This window comes from Carya illinoinensis, chromosome 15 (genome assembly GCF_018687715.1).
Source record: "Carya illinoinensis cultivar Pawnee chromosome 15, C.illinoinensisPawnee_v1, whole genome shotgun sequence".
Lineage (NCBI taxonomy): Eukaryota > Viridiplantae > Streptophyta > Magnoliopsida > Fagales > Juglandaceae > Carya > Carya illinoinensis.
Genome location: NC_056766.1, coordinates 2,765,136 through 2,786,032, shown reverse-complemented (window position 1 = coordinate 2,786,032; position 20,897 = coordinate 2,765,136). Strand labels below are relative to the sequence as shown.

At 38.1% G+C, this 20,897-nt stretch overlaps 1 protein-coding gene and 2 long non-coding RNA genes across 5 annotated transcripts; 2 read left to right on the top strand and 1 right to left on the bottom strand.

Annotated features, from left to right (window-relative positions):
* The first annotated feature begins 1,233 nt into the window (after nucleotides 1–1,233).
* LOC122297307 lies at nucleotides 1,234–2,373 on the top strand. Its single transcript, XR_006238709.1, has 2 exons — nucleotides 1,234–1,731; nucleotides 1,940–2,373. It is a non-coding gene; the product is annotated as an uncharacterized LOC122297307 (long non-coding RNA).
* A 697-nt stretch (nucleotides 2,374–3,070) lies between these two features.
* On the bottom strand, nucleotides 3,071–7,956 carry LOC122295610 (ABC transporter G family member 22-like). Of its 3 annotated transcripts, none has more exons than XM_043104677.1 (11): nucleotides 7,798–7,956; nucleotides 7,101–7,535; nucleotides 6,564–6,667; nucleotides 6,214–6,446; nucleotides 5,964–6,119; nucleotides 5,213–5,396; nucleotides 4,800–5,108; nucleotides 4,427–4,714; nucleotides 4,053–4,337; nucleotides 3,852–3,959; nucleotides 3,071–3,545 (listed from the first exon to the last, which is right to left on the bottom strand). In XM_043104677.1, the coding sequence occupies exons 2-11, from the start codon at nucleotides 7,525–7,527 to the stop codon at nucleotides 3,303–3,305; spliced, it is 2,337 nt and encodes a 778-aa protein (XP_042960611.1). In that variant the 5' UTR covers nucleotides 7,528–7,535; nucleotides 7,798–7,956; the 3' UTR covers nucleotides 3,071–3,302. The 3 variants fall into 3 exon arrangements, with proteins under 3 accessions (XP_042960611.1, XP_042960613.1, XP_042960612.1); XM_043104679.1 differs by having other exon boundaries at nucleotides 6,564–6,664; XM_043104678.1 differs by having other exon boundaries at nucleotides 7,101–7,527; nucleotides 7,798–7,940.
* A 3,876-nt stretch (nucleotides 7,957–11,832) lies between these two features.
* LOC122297799 lies at nucleotides 11,833–13,403 on the top strand. Its single transcript, XR_006238898.1, has 2 exons — nucleotides 11,833–13,007; nucleotides 13,205–13,403. It is a non-coding gene; the product is annotated as an uncharacterized LOC122297799 (long non-coding RNA).
* The last annotated feature ends 7,494 nt before the right edge of the window (nucleotides 13,404–20,897 follow it).

Here is a 20,897-nt window from a genome sequence, read left to right as displayed (position 1 = left end):
GAGATTTGCCGTTTGGACTAGACCATGTTAGCCACAATAATGTGCTGGAAAGCTATTAATATTTGTAACTGATTTGTTTTTAAGTCAACTTTGTATGTCCTCTTTTAATAAATGGAATTTGGTCCGTTATTAAAAAAAAAAAAAAAGGGCTTGGAGGTCAAAACAACCGGAGACTAGAGAAGAAGAATAAATGAAAATTAGTTTAAAAGTTCAATACCGACCGAAACTTGAAGACTTCGAACTCAAAACAATTAAGCGCAGACAGTAACAGCGGAGACTAGAGAAGAAGGAAAAAAATGAAAAGTTGGAAAGTTCAATACCTTATACCGGAGACTTGAAAAGTAGTTCTTATTTGGCAGGTCATGACATCCCAGCTACCTCTTAGGGTCTGAGGACATGAAAAGTTCAAAAGTTCAATAAAAGTCTATGCATATACCCATCGAACAAAGCTATATTTGGATATTAATCATCATGTACAAGCTTGAAGATCAGAGTATCAATCCCTCTTGATCGTAATGAAATGAGCAGGAAATTACGACTTTTGACTATTCTAGCCATTGTGACAAAGTCTTCAACTTTACTTACAAGAACTGCCTAAAACACTGCATTGTTCTCCTCATCCACCTAGAGTATCAACCCTCCTGATCGTAATGAAATGAGTAGCTAGGAAATTACGACTTTTGACTATCTAGCCATGGTGACAAAGTCTTCAACGTTACCTGTAAGTACTGCCCAAAACACTGCATTCTTCTCATCCACCTCGCTTATACTCTTTGATCGATCATTCCTACATTTGCAAAATGGTATTCTCTAACAATTCCAAAGTTATGGTACTCATGATGGCTCTTATTGTAGCAATCATGGTATTCTCTAAAAAATTTTTTTTATTACATAGCATTTATATACAATAGGATTGGATCAGTACTATGATTTTATCATCTTATTATCTATCTTTCTCTCAATTAATAGACTGGAAGCTGTCAAAACAAGCTCTACCGGAGACTTCAGAGAAGAAGAATAAATGAAAAGTATAGTTGAAAAGTTCAATACCGGCCGAAACTTGAAGACTTCTTCGAACTCAAAAGTCAAAACGATTAAGCATATGCAGTACCAGCGGAGACTAGCGAGGAAGGAAAAAAGAAAAGAAAAGTTGAAAAGTTCAATACCGGAGACTTGAAAAGTACTAGTTGATCTTATTAATTGGCAGCACATGGAAAGTTCAAAAGTTCAATAAAAATCTATGCATATACCCATCAAACAAAGCTATATTTGGATGTTAATAATGTACAAGCTTGAAGATCAGAGTATCAATCGACCCTCCTGATCGTAATGAAATGAGTAGGAAATTACGACTTTTGACTATTCTAGCCATGGCGACGAAGTCTTCAACTTTACCTACGAGTACTGCCTAAAACACTGCATTGATCTTCCGATCCACCTAGAGTATCAATCCCTCCTGATCTTAATGAAATGAGTAGCTAGGAAATTACGACTTTTGACTATCTAGCTAGCCATGGTGAGAAAGTCTTCAACGTTACCTATAAGTACTGCCTAAAATACTGCATTCTTCTCATCCACCTCGCTTATACTCTTTGATCGATCATTCCTACATTTGCAAAATGGTATTCTCTAACAATTCCAAAGTTATGGTACTCATGATGGCTCTTATTGTAGCAATCATGTTGCTCAGTACTACGTGCTCTGAGGCAGCTTTGGCCAATCCAAACCTTGGTTAGTACACCATGCAACTATTTCTTTGATTTGATCATAATTAGTTTAAATTGTTGTTTGGCCAAATGGGTTTTTTTTTTTTTTTCCCTTAAAGAAAAGAAAAAAAAAACAGTAGATATATTATATATACATATATTGGTCATGTGATTCATGAACACATGAACTATGAAATAAAATAAATCACTTCATATGTATATGAATGTTGCAGGACGAAGAGTACTAGGTGTCATGCGCAGGCAATCTCAGGAAATTCCTACATATACAGCTGTACCTATAGGAGGAGGAGGAGGATACTCATATTCGCCCCCGAGGCCATGAGAAAGGAGTGGGCTATACCGGTCACAAGAACCGCCATAATCGCCAGCCGGGGAAATAATTAATACATATTTAGTTGAGCTCGCGCGCACTCACACACACATATATTAATATTTGCATTCAAAATTTTAAATTTGATATTCGAACCAGATATCTATCCTCTTAGGGTTTGGTTCTGTACCAGCTGCACTCTGTTGCATGCATAGTAGTGTTTAATAAGATCTTTGTGGTGATTAGATTATTAAGTCTTACGAGTACTAGCTAGCTTGTGTAATGATGTGTGTGATCAAAGTATAATGACAATCTCTGTTGGGTTCTTTTGAATAATCATGAATATCATGATGGGAAATATTGATTCATTTGAATGGTAATATGGCTTTGAATAACGATTAAGATACAACATTCAGCCATACTACTTTGTCGAAAAAAGATTGGACTAATTTTAGCAAATAACTAATCACAAATAACGTTATTCTTTTAGTGAATGCAACGTTATTCTGTTCCCTAAATTAATTCATAGTCACGAGGTGAAATGATGTAATGTCTAAACTGCATTAACAAGTTCTTTCTATTTCTGTAACCTGATATTCAGTATACTGAGAAACATTTCTGTTGAAATCTTAATGTTCTTACTCAACAAAGAAAATGACACCATTTGTTTCGGTATAAGGTAAAGTTAAAAGAAATATATATATTTATTAGCATCATCAATAATTATTAACATAGCTCAACTGGTACATTGATTTGTTTTTATACAAGATTCCCTTATTTTGTGAGCTTAAGGTCTCGTTTGGTTACACAGATGAAATGAGATGAGATGAAAGTTAAATAAAATATTGTTAGAATATAATTTTTGTTTTAAATTTAAAAAAGTTGAATTGTTTATTGTATTTTGTGTGGGAGTTCGGAAAAGTTGTAATTATTAGATGAGATGAGATAGTTTGTGTTATGGAACCAAACGAGTTTTTAAGAAGACGAATGGTTTAACATGATATCAGAATAGAGAGATTATTAATGTGGAAAATATCAAAAGCACTACAATTTTCAATACCAAAGTCTTAAAAACTGATTGCATTAGATTCAACATTTGAAGAATGAATCTAGTGTAAGATGATTTATTTTGCTAGGGAGAAAGTAAATTCCCCAAAGCCTATGCATAACAGGCTTTACACCAAGGATCTTCATTATTTGGATATTGGTTCTTGTGGAACAGAGCAAGCAGATATCTTCGACTTTGTCCTTGAAAATGGAATAGACTATGTCTTAGTTATTCTTCTTAGGAGTAAGTAGGCAAGTAGCCTATACACAATGATCATGGCCATCAGAGCCCCGACTTCTGTTTCACCTTCACCCAGTCTTAATCCTCTGATGAAAGGAGACTCGCAAGAACTTGATCCAGAAGTTGGAGCTGGGCATCCGTACTGTATTTTTAGGAGCAACCTATATGTGTGATAGTTGAATGAGATGTAGCGTACCCACACCATGAATGATGGGACTTTCTGCATCCATTTTCACAAACTTTACAGGTCAGGATCAAGAAATCTGGATCATGATTCTCTACAATTATTTTGACCCAAACACCTACAATTTAGAGAGAGAGAGAAACTGCACATGGACTCCACTGCATTAATGCTGCTCATGGGAAATGTAGACCCTTACGTTTAATGTAGTCCGATCCACATACTGTGTCTATTTCTTTCCAACTTGTAGAATGTGTTTTGAGTTAAAAAAATTGTAAGGGATCTCAATTCTAGTGGTATATCTAATGCGTTGTCTCGAGAAAAAAGGCTTAAACATCAGCTCACCTGGATAAAGAATCCAGCAGATAACATGAAGGCCATAACTATGATGGAAGCTACTGTTGTGGCTTTCTTCACATCCATAAATGCTGCTCCTATGGTCAGTCCAAGACCCTGTACTGATTTAGTTAGGAAGCTGCTAATTGGCTCAGAATTGACCTTTGCCTTTCCTAATTTGAAGTGATGTCAATGAGATAAGATTCTTACCTGAGCAGCCACGACACTGAGGAAAACTGTAAGCATGGTTAGAGAAAATGATGCAAAGCTAAGCTTCAATCCCACCATGAAATAAACTATTAGAAGGAACACTATAGGCAGTACGAGATCCAAAGGAAGATCACTAGTGGTTCTGCCTAAAAAGTAAGCACTGAGTTTGTACATCCCAACTGATCTCTCTTTGGTAAGCATGGCTCTTTCTTGTGGGAATGTGAATATGGCATTGAATAAAGGAAAGAAGCCCCAAAATACTGAAACGAAGAACAACAGCCCTGCCTGCAAGTACGTTAAAGAAAAGAAATAAAAAGATTGACAAAAATAAGGATTGAAGATAAGGCTACCATCAAAACGATATTTTTAGTTGCCTGATCTTGAAGTCGCTTAGGAGTTGAAGCATCTGAATGCCACCAAAGCAGCCCAATGATTATTGCAGTAGAAATAACTTGAGTTACGCGCGTACTGCTTAGGTATTCATGGCGTCTCTCTTTAAGGCCCCTACTGAAAAGAATTGAGAACTGTTCCCACCAAGTTGCTCCCCATTCCCTTGAATTTGACCTGCCCTCTATTTCTGGCTCGCTCTGTATTATCACAGGTTTTTGGAGCTTTATTTTCTCTATTTTTGCGAGCCTCACTTCGTAGGCCTCCACAAGAAACTGCAGGAAGTCAACATGGAACATAAGATTGTTACTCAAAACGGTTTCATGCAATGCTGATGAAAGTTTAGTATTGGTTATTGACCTCTTGGACATCAACTGAGGAAGGTCGCCCATCTTTTTTGTCAAATCTTTTGCTTCCTTGTAAGAATTTATCTTCCAGCTCTGATGGAACTGATTTGTCTTTTATATTCCCACTTGCAAGATCAATAAGAAAATCTGATGGGTTCATAGCAATCAGTGGATTGCAACCAATGGTGGAGAAATACATCATTGCTTCAGAGGCTTTTCCGAAGTACAAGGAGCTTCCTCTGCTCAAGAGAATGAGTCTATCAAACTTGTGAAAGAGCCTGCTTGATGGCTGATGTATTGTGGTCACCACTGCCTTGCCAGCCTGTGAAACATAATCAAGTGCGTCCATAGACCTTCACTAAACCAAGCATTGGCGCTTAGCAATATTAAAAAGAGAAAAAATGTCGGCAATTCAAAATTTGATACCTTTGCAATGTTATTAAGTATCTGACCAATCCGGAGTGCAGTTGTTGAATCAAGACCAGATGTTGGTTCATCCAAGAAGAGTAGGGATGGGTTGAGAAGGATTTCATTGCCAATGCAAACCCTCTTTCTCTCACCACCAGAAATCCCTCTTACAAATGTGCCACCAATTAATGTATCTTGGCACCTGAAACAATATTCACAAGTCATCGCATGATTAGCTTTTCAAGACAATTATCCAGCTACTATGGTATAGATACTTAGTTACTTGAAGAGAGGGAAGTAATATGGTGAGCTCCTCTGCCCTGTCCAAGGGGAAATAGATGACTTAATTAATTGAGGAATGCTATAGTCACGAAGGGGTTACACAAAAGTAGTCCGGCAAAATGACGTGGCTTCATGTGATTCGTTAGATCTACTTTACAATAAAAGTAACTTCACAATCTGACGAACCGGTTAGTTTGTGGGATTACTACTTTTGTAATTCCTTATTGGCTAGAATATATCTCTAACTAATATGACTCTTCGAGTAAACAGTTACACTTCAGTGAAATATTTCAGCTGTCAGGAGGTTCAGAAATAGGATTTGGTAACATCCTGAGTGCTGAGATAGATATTCATCCCATCTGACTTACGCACAGATATTGAGAGTGCTTGACAATTACTACAGATGAAGATTTCTTCAACAGAAGCATATATTTCAGGGGCTTGTTCTGAAAAAACCATTTTGAACCAAGACTGTTTATGATCACACCTTTCAAGGCCTAGCTCGTTGATAACATTCATGGCCCTTTCTTTCTTCTGTTCTCTAGTTAAGGTACTTGAAAGACGGAGCAGAGCAGCATAAGTTAGTGTTTCTTTGACTGTGAGGTGGGGAAACACTACATCGTCTTGCAACACAAATCCAATCCTGTTTCATCCAAATTACCATAAACGAGCCATTTTCGTAAAGATATTAAAACATACTGAGTAGCTACATATGCCAATCATGCATTGTCTCATACCTCCTCTTTAGAGACCTAGTGAATGGTTGGTCATTGTAAGTGATGGTACCACTGCTAAATTTGACTCTTCCACTAAGAAGAGAAAGAAGAGATGTTTTGCCACCTCCCGATGGTCCCATTAGTGCAAGTACCTCTCCGGGATATACTGAGCCGGTGATTCCATTCAGTATATACTTCTCTGAACCTGCCCTTTTTACACCTTTCACTGATACCTTATACTTCACATCCTGGAACTGCACGAGTATAAAGTTAGAATATTTACTTCGTTGATTGCATTTTTAATCTAGTTGGACAAAGGCATGCCATTTATGGAAACAAATGTCACATGGTCTCTTGGTTTAAGATATCACCTTGATATATATTGGTAGGACAGGTTCACTAATTACTTGCTTCCACCTGAATGAATCTGGTTCGTCTTCATGATCAGGCTCAGATTGTCCATTTTCACCATCTTCTGGTTACCAGAGTAAAGACATATTAGTCTAATGCTAGTCTTCCAAGTTAGTGGCTATCTTATCGTTCAAGTGATAAATTAAACCAATGCAATGCTAGAGTTCAAGCCAATTAATGTCCTATATAGACGGTTCTGCTCTACCTCTTCTTCTTCTTCTTTTTCCCGAATATCTATTCAAGAAAAATGTTTGCTGTCTGCTGATTGACCGCTAAGAATGTGTTTGTGTGTGTGTGTGTGTGTGTGTGTGTGTGTGTGAGAGAGAGAGAGAGAGAAAGATGGTTTACAGACGTGCATTTTTTTTTTTTTTGGCTGCAAACGATAGCTAATTTTTTAAATAAATGTAAAAAAATTAAAAACTAGAAAATAAAAGTAACACGGTTTGCATAGGTGAAGCCATTTGTCAAAAAATGTAGCATTGGAACATGTTTCTTACTGCAATTTGGACTTTGAAGTCTCAAGACATCTGAAAAGTTCTCTGAAGGCATTGTGCTACCAGCAAGCGGAAAGGAATAGCCTAAACCATTGCTTGAAGCCCTGCTGAGAACGGAATCTGTCTGATCATAGCTTGCTGGAACATTGTTTATCAATTCATCTATATTGACTAAGAACTGAGCACTCAGTGACTTTGCCTTGCGGATTTTTTTCCCAGCTGGGGATTCCAAATTTTTATCAAAGCTTTTCATTTTACTAATTCCAGCCTCATCTTTGTCATCTTGAGCTACGCTTGAGATTTTGCTGCAAGATTTTCTTTGGGGTACGATAATGGCATCCTTCACGGTCCAAGGTGTGGTTGCAGCTTCATGATCTATCCCCTCAAAACTCCCATACCGCTCCAATTTATGTTCCTTCTTTACCTCCATCTGTGGTACTAACGATTGAGACATAAAAAGAGCTCTGTCATTGCTCAATATTAATGCTGCAACACCGATTTATTCAAAGACAACAAAAGGGGAAAGAACAAAAAGAAAAAGAATTCAAACTCAGACAAATCCTTTTCCATTTTTGTAAGAAATAATCATTTTGCTTCTAAGAAAGTTCAAACACTTTATTTATACAAAGAATCTCTTAAGAGAAAAAAAAAAAAAAAAGAAGGCTAAAAACTCGAGTGAAAGAAAGATGAGAAGGCTTACGATTGCTTGAGATCAGCTGGAATTGAGTGCAGAGATGAGGAAAAGATCAGAGGGTGACCAGCTCATGGCCTGTGCATTGGGAGGTGTCTCTCGACTCTTTTTATAGGCCCACCATGACAGTGGCATAGTACTATTGCATGCAACGCGCATGCATCACTCTTTGATGTCCTTACATACATGCACTAATCAAATGGGATGGTCAATTTCTTGCTTTTCTGAAGTGACTAGAAATTTTTTTTTTCTTGTTTGTCCTTGTCGTGGTGCTCAACCTTTTGATACTTAAAGGACATTTGCTGTTTTCTAAAAATAAGAAAAAATTTCTAATTTAATTTTTGGTTTATAGAATTTGCAGAAACTTAATTACATATATATGACATGCAAAGTCAGATGAACTTATAGTATTCCCATAAATATATTTTTCTTGCTATATCTACCAACATGAATATATATTATTCATATATATAGTCATAGAATAAAGTTTCACTAAAAAAACAAAATTTTAAAAAAATGTTTAACAAAATAATTAAAAGAAGCTAAAAAATCTAGCTAATAAAATTCACAGTTAATAAGGTGACCATTCGATTCATGAAAAATTACAAATAACTTGATTTCTCAGTTAGCTTATGTACTAAAATCCATTGCAGAGAGTACTACTGATACATAATCAAGCAAACCAAAGGCCACAATTGATCTCTTGATCTCTTAATAATGGATTATAACCTACATTGTTTACATACATATATGCATTTTACTGTGGTCGCGGTAAATATATAAAATACATGCATGTATTTATCTATATATATATATATATAGATGAGACCAAAAGATTGGGCGGTGCCCCAAGAAGGAGGGCAGAAGATCAGAGTAATCAGATCAGTAAGTACAGGACCACATGCAATATTGGGATCTATGGCTGTTGGGATGTTTGTACGGCAAATGAGGCAGTCCGAAACCTGCTCTTGTTACATTTCAATCAACTATCTGCACTACTTTGAATGCTACTCTTTCAAGGTACAACTTTATGTCATCGCACGCAGTGGGAAAGAAACAAGCAGAAAGTTGATTGATATTGAAGGATGAGAAGCAACCAAATTAAAGGGTAGATTACTTGTGGTTGCAATTGATCCGTATTGAAACCAGCAAGAAAAACAAAACAAGTACAAATTCACGATCTGCATAGTTCTTTTCACCTAATTTTTTTAAGAGCTAGCCCTTTTTGATATGACAGCTGACTTATAATAGCCCTAAAGAGAAGGCCATGCCTTTGATTCAAAGATATTCATACTTCATAGCCCTAGACAAAACATCTAAGAAAGATCTGTACGTGTTATTAATCAGAGTTCACAAGCTAAGGGAAACCCCAATATTTAATTATTACTTGGTCCTACCAAGCAAATGCATGCAGTGATATGCATATTGTGATGGGTATATAATGCGCAGAAAGAGTACTGATCATCAACAGTACAAAAAATAGAATATCTAGCTAATTCAATGAATATAATAATTAATTAGAGCCATATATAATGCAATATTTAATGAAACTGTCAATGTTATTTAGCATCATGTTTATCTTTCTTAATTTATAAAACATCATGAGAATTAAATATATAAAGACGCAATCTCTTCACGAGAATGCTTAATTACTTATGACCAAATAAATGTGGTAGTAGGAAAAACCAGTCGTTTGAAGAGCAAAAAGCATTCGTCCCAGAAAAGGTCGATCGCCATATTGACGACGTAATCTCTTCACCAGAAAAGGATACCTAAAGGACGAGATGCATGTGATTTGAGTGTGTTTTTGTTCCAATTGGTTTACTTTACAATTCTGTTTTGTCTCATTGCGATCATGTCCTGCTTGTAATTAGCAATTAAGCCTAGAAATCACGCATGCAGTACGTTAACGTTGGACCATTCCATGACAGCAACTGATCGATCATGATATAATATCTTTCACGTACCTATATATATAGCTAGCTAGCTTAATTATTGCGTGGCCATGAGGAATATTGTTCCAAGTCTATTGTTTCACTTTCATTGTGGAAAATATTGTGGCGTAGAGTATATAGCATTAATATACAAATCTAAAACCCAATTTTTAGAGGTCTAAGAGTAAAGATCAGGCTATCTATCTCGATCGTCTCGTGAAAGCAAAGATGATCAAAAGGGGTAACAGCTTGCGGCCACCTTGCCTAGGTTATAAAATGATCGATGTGTTGATCTTCAAAACTTCAATAATGAAGTATGAGCAATATTGATAACGATGAGGATTACTGGTATGAGGCTATATAACATAATAAGATGGTGCTGGAAAGGATAACTAGGACATTATTTAATGCGAAGGGACATGCACATGCAGGCATACATGCAGTATGTCTATTTAATGAGATGAGATCGAAATACAGCACCATCATGTACGTACACGCCCTTGGATCCCAACTACCAGTAGGGAAATCAATAAGGTTGTATTCAATGCAGTAGTACACAAATTTGTGTACTAAGAGCGACCCATAAACAGTGATTAAATAACCAGTGTCAAGGTGAAACCTTCTTCTTAATTGGAATTTTCCTCCTACTGCTAAAATCTTAACTTAGAACTCAGTTACAAAGCACAACTGAATTGGAAATGGATTCCCTCATATCACAAACTGAAGCTATTTCATGACAAGATCTCAAGTTAGAACCTAAAGTGAAAAAGGCCAAGAAAACTTTAGAGCTAGCACTGGTAGGGCGTCTAGCTACAGCATAGTGCCCTTTAAACAAATTTGCAATTCATGCAAGTATCAAAGTTGCATGGGATTTGATACAAAGATTTCTAATAGAAAACCTGGAAGCAAACGCCTTATTCTAGCTTGTTCACATTTCAATCCCCTCAAGATAAACACAAAGTACTCGATCAAACCCCATGGAACTTCGAAGGACACCTACTTATCATTAAAGGGAAAAGCTTGGGGCCGGATGGGTTTAAAATCAGTTTTCGCACCAGTCAATGCTAATATGCCACGTGGGCACTCCATAAACACACCGTATGAACGTGCATCCACCCGATCCCCTCTGTTTCCTCCAAATCTCTCTCCCTCCCCCATCATCTGCACTCATATTTTCAAAAGAGAAAACCCTCTTTCTCTCAATCTCCCGCCTGATCCCACGATGACGAACAAAAGGGGATGACCTCCCCACAATTTTGATTCAAGAAGTGTTAGATAATGAAGTTCAGGGATCTATATTCAAGCTCACATTTGCTTGCAACTCTGCCATTTCTTGGCCAGTGATTTCAAGGTGACTGAATAACGCTTCCATTTGTTGCAAGAAGATACAAATCTTTGAGAAGAAGGGGTTCACACTTGGGATTGTTCTTCTATTGGTTCAAGCTAGCCAGGAGAAATCATTCAAAACCTTGATTGAAAATGCTCTTAAATCGGCTATAAAGAATCCTAAAACCAGTGCAGTGAAGCTCCCTTTTGGGCTCTGTGGGTGTCAGGAAGGGAGCACCAAAGGGAACGACTTTGGAGAGATTGAAGAAGAACCGGTTGACCAAAATTATGAACAGGGAGTGGGCACAAGAATATTTTGCAATTCTATGGCATTTGCATTGATGAAAATCATGGATTGTGTGTCATGACAAAGTTGATGGAAGGTGGATTAGTTCATGACTTATTGCTGAAGATGGAGAGAAAGAGGGTTTTCTCTTTTGGAAATATGAGTGCAGATGATGGGGGAGGGAGAGAGATTCGGAGGGAAGAGATGGGGATCGGGTGGATGCGGCTTCATACGATCTATTTCTAGAGTGCCTACGTGGCACATTAGCATTGGCTGGTGCAAAAACTAATTTTAACCATCTGGCCCCAAGCTTTTCTTATCATTAAACTGTGGTCGTGCACTTGGTTCTACATTGCAGAAAATTCGACTGAATCACATAGCCTTTTTGTACAGATACATGGCCTCCCTATGGACCACATTATTGAGGATCCTCTGCCTTAATCTAAGGCTTTCCATATGTGCATCCATTGACCCTCAATCATAGGAGTTTGTTTAGCTAATTCTTTCCATTTATTTTATAATCAATCTTTATGTGTAATCACGCCGTTATACAATTTGTAAATGATTATATATATGAAAGACTCTAACCACTAAAATGTGTGGTGGTTTTCAAACATTCTCATGATATCAGAAGCATACCTGGATTAGCACCCACGATCCCCAATGGCCCCTAATTCTTCTCCCACCCTCCTTCCCTTCAACACCATGATTCACATGGTTACCATCAAACTCTCCTCCTCCAACTACCTTTTTATGGAATAGCCAACTTCTTCCCCTTCTCGAGAGCCAAGGTCTGCTGGGTCATGTGGACGGTACTCTTGTGCCGCCACCTCCTTTTGATCCTCCCACCTCTCAGACACCAAATACCAAACACCTAGCATGGAAAGCCACTGATCAGCACCTACTGAGTCTTCTTCTCTCCTATCTCACAGAGGAAGCCATGGCTGAAGCCGTTGGCCTCTCCACATCCCAAGAGGTCTGAACTGCTCTCGAAAACACCTTCAGCCACCGCTCTAAAGCCCAAGAAATATGCCTCAAAAATGACCTCCAACTGATGAAGCGTGGCACCCGTCCAGTCACTGCCTACGCCCATGCTTTCAAAGCCTTATGCGATCAGCTTCATGCCATCGGTCGCCCTGTTGATGGAACCGACAAAGTCCATTGGTTTCTCCTTGGCCTAGGACCTGATTTCTCCATTTTTTCTACTGCCCAAATGGCATAGACCCCTCTCCCCTACTTCCCAGATCTTGTGTCCAAAGCTGAGAGCTTTGAACTTTTTCAAAAGTCTCTTGAGAGTCCGACGCCTTTAGCTGTAGCGTTCATCGCTAGCCATGGCTCCTCTCAACGTGGGGGTGGCTCTTCTCGTTCCAGACGTGGCCGCAGGAATGGCTCCAACCACGAGTCCTTCAGTCATAGACAGGGTCGTGCCCAACCCACTCAAGGTCGCCGACCACCACAGTGCCAAATTTGACGCTTGGACGGCCACTATGCTGATTGGTGCAAGCAACGCTATGATCGGCCCCAACATGATCCCTCGGCGCACCTTGCAGAAGCTTTCAACACTTGCTGCTCTGTGTCTGGCAATGAAGCCCCCGATTGGTTCTTGGACACAGGGGCTTCGGCCCATATGACTCCAGCCCACTCCACTTTGGACCAGTCCACTACTTACACAGGTAAGGATTGTGTAATTGTAGGGAATGGTGCGTCCCTACCCATTACCCACACTGGTAAAATTTCCCCTTCCCCAGATCTTCATCTGTTAAATGTTTTGGTTGTTCCTCACCTAACTAAAAATCTTTTGTCCATTACTAAATTAACGCATGATTTTCCGTTATCCGTTACATTTACTAATAATTTTTTCACTGTTCAGAATCGCCAAACGGGAAGGGTGGTGGCAACCGGTAAAAGAGATGGAGGCTTATATGTGCTAGAGCGCGGAAATTCCACCTTTATTTCTATCCTTAAAAATAAATCTCTTCATGCTTCATATGATTTATGGAATTCTCACCTTGGACATGTGAATCATTCTGTTATCTCTTTTTTAAATAAAAAAGGACAGCTTTATCTTACCTCTTTATTGCCATCTCCTAAATTATGTGGTACATGTCAACTTGCGAAGAATCACCGTTTGCCTTATTCTCATAATGAACATAGATCTTCTAGTGTTTTAGATCTTATTCATTGCGATATCTGAGGTCCTTCCCCCGTCAAATCAAATTTGGGATTTGTCTACTATGTTTTATTCATTGATGATTATTCTCGTTTCACTTGGCTTTATCCATTGAAATTGAAATCTGACTTCTATGATACTTTTATTCATTTCCAAAAATTGTGGAAAATCAACATTCTGCTCGTATCAAAATTTTTCAAAGTGACGGTAGTGCAGAATTTACTAGCAACTGCTTTAAAGCCCATCTTTGTACCTCTGGTATTCATCATCAACTCTCTTATCCATATACTCCTGCCCAAAACGGTCGCGCAAAAAGAAAACACCGCCATGTGACTGAGATCGGCTTGGCCCTGCTTTTCCATTCCCACACTTCCCCTCGCTTCTGGGTTAATGCCTTTAGCATTGCAGCTTATATCATCAACTGATTGCCTACACCACTTCTTGGAGGTAAGTCCCCTCTCTTCTAATCGGTTTTCAACAAACCCTCTTCAAAGCAACCCCCTTCCACCACATCAATCGAATCTCAATATCCCTAACACTCAGTAAGTTCTCCTAACCAGAGCACAGATACATCAATTCTCAACACAAAATGCAAAGGGAAAAGAGAAAATGGTGGGAAAGACATTTTCAGATTCTCAATCGATGGAACTTACTTGCAGAAAAAGCCACGACATCTTCGGTTTGGCCTTCAAGATCAACCTCTCACCGACCTAGTAGTCGAAAAACCAATGACACATGGCGATCCCATGGCACTTTCCAGCAATCCAAGGCAAGGAGATACAGTTGCATAGAATTTACTCCACCAACACCAACCCGATCAATGAGGGTTTAATTCCTTTACTGTTAATCCTTTTTCATCACTTGTCAAGAAAAAATCAAATCTCCCATCACTAAGGGCTCATCATGGCTTCAAAGCCCTAACTAAATCGGCGCCTCAAGCAGGGATTTCATCTCCCTCAATAGTTACGAAGAAGCCTCCTTGGTGTTTGCAATTGAGACAGTTGCAGTCGGCAGTACAAGGCTATCAAGCACAACAAGCCAAGCATAAGGCTCATCTCCTCTAGGCCTATCACGGTGAACCCATCACCACTTTCTCAAATTTTATTCTACAAGGTTCTTTTAAAAAAAAAAAAACAAGCCCAATCAGCTACCCTGCTAAAACCAAGCAGTCTTAACCACTCCATCCCATTGGTATCTCCAATAGACAATCACAAAAATGTAATCTGCTCAAATAGCCTATCTGCATCCATAAAGACCTTCCACACGTCCTCACTCAAATCAAAGAGAACTAAAAAAAGGCAGAGCACTCCTCCCTTGCTCGATGACCCACAATCCCTTAATAAAAAGCAACAAAAAAACCAACCCACAAGTCAAGACAGGGAAAATGTAGAAGTCATCTCTGAACCCATTATTAATGACTCAACTCTAGCTTACATGCTATTGGAAATGCAATTCGAATCTACAGAAAAATAAAAAATAAAAAAAATAAAAAAATATAAGGAGTATCAAAGGTCCTCATATCTCAGGTCACACTCAACCATGTCTAGAAAATCCAAAAAAACTAAAAAGACAAGCTCAGAAATGCCTCCACCAGCTAAATGAAGACAATGGTTTTGAATTACAGGGGACTCACTCGACCCAAAGCACCCAAAGCAACTCAGTATTAGAAAATATAATCCAGATATTATTTTTTTGTTCGAAGTCATGGTGTCTACAGAAGACACCTTATCTATTGTGAATAGTCTCGGTTTCTACCATTTTATAAATTTTCCAACCTCAAGGAAACAAGGGAGGCCTTCTACCTTTATGGCGTCCCGGTGTAGATATTGAATTAGTTAATATTAATATGAAATTTCTATTTTGATTTATTCTCATCCTTCCTATCATCCTTAGCTTGTTAAATTTGTATATGCTCCTTCTCAATGGCACATTAAAGCAAGCTTTTGGAAACTGTTGGATTCAATATTAAAAACTTTTCTAAGACCATGGTGTTGTATAGGCAATTTTAATGATCTTTTAAACCAATCTAAAAAATTTGAGAGGAGCCCTTTCACATCTACCTCTACGGGAGGATTAAGGAACCTTATGGAAAGTCATGGATTAATTGATATTAGATTCACAGGCCCATCCTTTACGTGGACTAATAATAGACAGGACAATGCACGCGAGAGGTTGGATTGTGGCATCGTGCCATCACAAACTAGCAATGGAGACTGTTATTCCTAGACGCCACTTTGCAACATTTGACATCTTCAGCATCATATCACCATCCATTGATTTTAAGTACAATAGTTAACCAGCATTGGGCATATTCTTTCAAGTTTGAAGAATTCTGGATATGCTAACCACTTAATCAAATAATAATTTAAGAAGCATGGAGCAAACATTTCACATGAACTTTAACTTATATACTCTGCAAAACAAAAAAACAAAAAAAAGGTCCACAAAATACACTCTCAAACACTAGAAAAAGTCTTTTTTTAGAAAATTCAAGTCAACATTCAAAAAATAGAAAGTGAGCTTCTTGAAGTCCAGTGAGCTCTCCATCCTTACAAAATCAAGCAAGAGAAAAGCAGCTTCAATATAACGTTTAGGAGCAACTAAAGAATGAAGAAAAAACAACTTCAATATAATCTCCAGGAGAAACTAAAGAATGAAGAAATTTTATGGCATAAAAAATCTAGAATCTCATGGCCGACTAACCTCCTCGGATCTCAACACCAAATTCTATCACCTACCAACAACCATCTAAAAGTGAAACAATGAGATTGACTCTATTAAATTAGGCCCAGGTAATTAGTCGATGGGTCAATCTATTATTGAATATAGTTTCATTAATTATTTTTGGTCCATATATGCTGCAACAAATTCGACAGTACCAGGCCAATTTGAAAGTCTCTTCAAAAAACAAGTCGCGGATTGGGAAAATGATTTTCTTAGAGCACTCTCATTGGCTTGGGAAAAATTTTAGGCCAAATTTGGCCAATATGTCACTTTTTGCCTTATGCCTAATCACTCGAAACTTAGACTTCACATTGGATTGGTTATCTTACTCTCTATAATAATAAAATAATATTATTTTTAAAATTTTTGTATATACCTTTTAATATTGATCCCATGCTTCTTACCACTCACTATGACATCTCCCATCACATATCCTCCTCGCCATTTGCCCCCACTTCCCCATTATTCACTTTCTTCCCTTCTTCTCCCTCACCTTCATCTTCTCGTTCATCATCCTCTCCCTCAACACTGCCACCTCCTCCTCACTCTCATTAATCACAATCTTATCAGATTCTTGAAACTCCTCGTGACACACAAGGCATGCCGAGGACTTCACTTCTTTCAAAGCCTTTGCAAGTTCTCAGAGCCAAAAACGCAGGGTTCCCTCAAGGGCTCGTTAGAGAGCACGCAATTCGACCATTTTGTTACCCTCTACTCGTTGGGGTCGACCTTATTGGGCTTTCTCTCAGCATACATGTTGAGATAGCAGTCCTGAGACTCGACACCAGTGGAACCACCGTCACCCATCACTACCAGGTAGTCTGAGACACAAAACCATAGTGGAAAAAGGGTATATTCGGGGATTATTGAGTGGGGTGGAGTCCGAGAGAAGCTTGCCATTGAGGGTGAAAGGGGCTGGATTTTGGCAGCTAAGATGTAGAGGGTTTGAGGAGTTGAGAGAGAGAAGGTGCTGAGGGATGGGTTTGAATATTAAAACCAGAATGGGATGAGTTTTGGGAGGGAAAGAACAAGGATGGGTTTTGAGAGGGAGAGAAGGTGCAGAGAATAGAGATTTCAGCGGGAGGGATTCCTGCGACCAAGGTTGGAGTGAGAAAAGATTTTTTTAATGTTTGGCTAAGTTACTATTCCCTCACAAATTTGGTGAAGCACTGTAGTTGAAGTATAAATTTTTATAGACTTGGCTAATCCGATGTAGTGGTTTTTTGGCACATATTGGCTAAAGTTTAGCTATCATTGGACTTTAGCCAACCCAATGAGAATGCTCTTAGTGCACCACCCAGTGAAGAAGAAATATTGGTAGCTCTAAAACAAATCTCAAATCGAAGATGGAATAACTGCTATCTTTAATAGACACTATTGGATTATTATCAAAAGTGAAGTCATTAAGGCAGCAAAAATGGTAAGCTTTTGAAATAGATGAATCATAAAAATATTGCTCTCATCCTAAAAATTCTCAATCCAAGCTCACCCTCATCATTATCGCCCAATCAGTCTTACCAATATCATCTACAAAATCATCCCTAAAATCTGGCCAATCGTTTCAAAACCACCCTTCCTCACATCATTTCCCCTCTTCAAATGGCTTTTGTTCCTAGCCGCAACATAAAGAAAATACAATGATTGCCTGTAAGCTGTTTCACGACCTGAAAAAAAAAAATTAGGAAAAGAGGACTGATGACAATAAAGCTTGGTATAGAAAAGGCTTTTGATTATATAGAGTGGGGATTTCTATTCACAATAATGAAAGTTTTGGACACTTAGATCAATCTGATCAAAGGGGACTTGAAGAAGGTGATCCCATCTCACTTTTTTATTTATATTGAGCACGGAGGGTGCTATCTAGACTAATAGCCAGATCGAAGGTCCAAGAAAAATTCGAAGGCATTTGGCTAAGTAGAAACAATCTTCCAATCTCTCATATATTTTTTATGGATGATCTAATCATATTTGGGAAGGCAAATGAAAAAATTGCTCAAGTAATATATGAAATCTGGGAAAATATCAAAATTGGTCAGGACAAAAAACCAATCTCGATAAGTCCTCAATTTTCATCACTAGAAATACCATTTCCTCAATCAAAGCTGCAATCACTTAGATACTACTATAAAAACCATCCTCATCCAGATGAAATATCTTGGACTTCCAACTTTTTTCAATAGAGCCAAAAAAGAAAATTTCAAATATTTAATGGAGAAAATCAACAATAAATTAGATGGTTGAAAGTCTAAATTACTTTCACAACCAGGGAGGACAATGCTAATCAGATCAATGGCAAGCACAATTCCTTCACATCAAATGTTGTCTTTTATGCTATCAAAATCAGTGTGCAAATCGTTAAATACAAGCTTTAAAAATTTTTGGTAGGGTTTAAGAATCAAAATCATAACCTTACTTTAAAATCATGGACATCTATCTGTCAACCTAAAAACTCAGGTGGGTTTGGACTAAGATCAATGGAAAACATGAACTTATCACTTCTAGCAAAAATAGGAAGGGAAATGAGCCAAGCAAATTTTGGACTATGGCATCAATGAAAAACATGAACTTAGTGCTTCTAGCAAAAATGGAAAGGGAAATGAGCCAAGCAAATTCTGAACTATGGCATGAAGTCCACTAAAAAAAACACACACACACACATCAGTACTGCAGATTTTTGGAATTTATCACCAAAAACATTGGACTCATGGTTATAGAAAGGACTTCTCAAGACAAGTGCTATCAAATCTTCAATGCGCAATCAGTTGATGTATGGTCAGAGCCTTAGATCCCAACTTTGGAAAATTTCAAGCCAATGACTCTACATCAAATGAACAAGATACACCAACTCCTACAAGTCTCTGATATTATTGTAAACAACCCTCGCTCTTGGAATGCCGAGAAAATGCTAAGCATGTTTAAGCCAAATAAGACTATAGAAAGATGAAATCTTATAGCCAGTCGATCTGCTATTCCTTAAATAACAGCCCTCCAATGGGATTTTGCCACGTAGCTCCTCCATTCCAAATCTCATATACTTGTCCACACCTGATAACTGTGAAGAATGTCCTTCATGAAAAACCCTTCCTCCCTCCCTTTTCCACCGAAACCTCCTCCTCTCCCAGAAAGGAAGCCTCACACATCCACTATTGTCGATTTGCTCATTGGTGAGGATGCCTTACACGTCCACCCCTGCCGATCTACTCACCAGTGAGAAAGCCTCACACGTCCATTACTGTCGATCTGCTTGTCAGTGAGGAAACCTCACACGTCTACTGTTGATCTGCTCACCTGATCCGAGGTCTCTCCGGTCAGTTACATTATAATTGCGTACTATATGTTCTTGTGGCTTGTTAGCTTGCTCAATTTGATTTGGTGCTCTTTTCAGGTTTTGGATTTAGGAATTACGTATAGACAAATAAATTTTGCTTCTTGTTTCATTTTGGGCTCTTCAATTTATTGCCTCTTTTGTTTGGTAGCCGAGTTTAAAAGCTTATTCTCTTGGTTTCTATTTGGGGTTTCTTCAAATTTTTAAATTTAGTTACTACTAACTGAACTTATGGTAATTTATGCTTGGTTATTGAACCTGCTAGTCGTTTTGGGTTTGAAAAGCTTATTTGTGCTAGTTTTTGTATAGATTTACTTGGCTTTGATATGATTTCTGGTCCGTATAAGATGAGTGATTTCTATTATTTTTTAATGGATCAAAGGGAGAAAAGGAAAAACTTAAAAAAGGGCAACTGCTCTTTAGTAAGTGGATAGATATGCATGAAGCAAAATGATGCAAAAAATGTGCAAGACCAATCAAAAACTATATACATATTATATATATATATATATAAAAGAGAATGAAAATCAAAATTAAAGATATTGTGGTTAGGGCTCTTATTCAATACATTAAAGTAGTTATTCCCAGCTACCACCCATGCATCTGTTTTTCAGAATAGTGTCTAATTCATTCACATTGCAGTTTATTTTCATCAACAAATTATAGAGAAGTCAGTGCAAAAAGTTTGTGGTGGGCCACGGTTGTGGTAGGCAAAGGTTGTGATGGCCGATGGAACAAGCTAAGGGAGAAAAAGCTTCCACGGATAGTGGGGGGATCGAGGAAAAGATGTCAGTGGGGGACGATGGAGCTTGGTAGTGCGACGGCGTTGTTCGGCTGTGGCGGTTACGGACCTGGTTTGGTGCGGCGGAGGTCTGCTTTCGTGCGGTGACAGTATGGTTATCTCTTGGTTGAAGTTCGAATGTGCCTTTTTCAGTTCCGCTTTTTCTTCTCAGAATTTACTTCCATAGGTTTAATAAGATGAGATCAAATGTACTGTATCTATTATAAAACTTCCTACATGTCTTGTTTGGATTGGGGGCTGTTAAACGCCCAATATCAGCCCAACTGGTTAGAAGCGAAACTATTATAGAAATAAAAATAAATAAAAATAAAAATAAAAAACTTCCTATCCCTTTAAGCCACCAAAGACAAGACTCAATAATTTGGAGTCCGAATCACAAAGGAAAATTCACTATGAAAATAGCCTATCATATAGCGGCAAAAGATCCAAATGCCACACCACTGCAAAATTTTCCAAGCTCCAACTTTCAAAACTCTAGAGTCTAAAAATCCATGATCTTCACAAGCTACTATTTTGAAAAATAATATGGTATATGCTTCCCA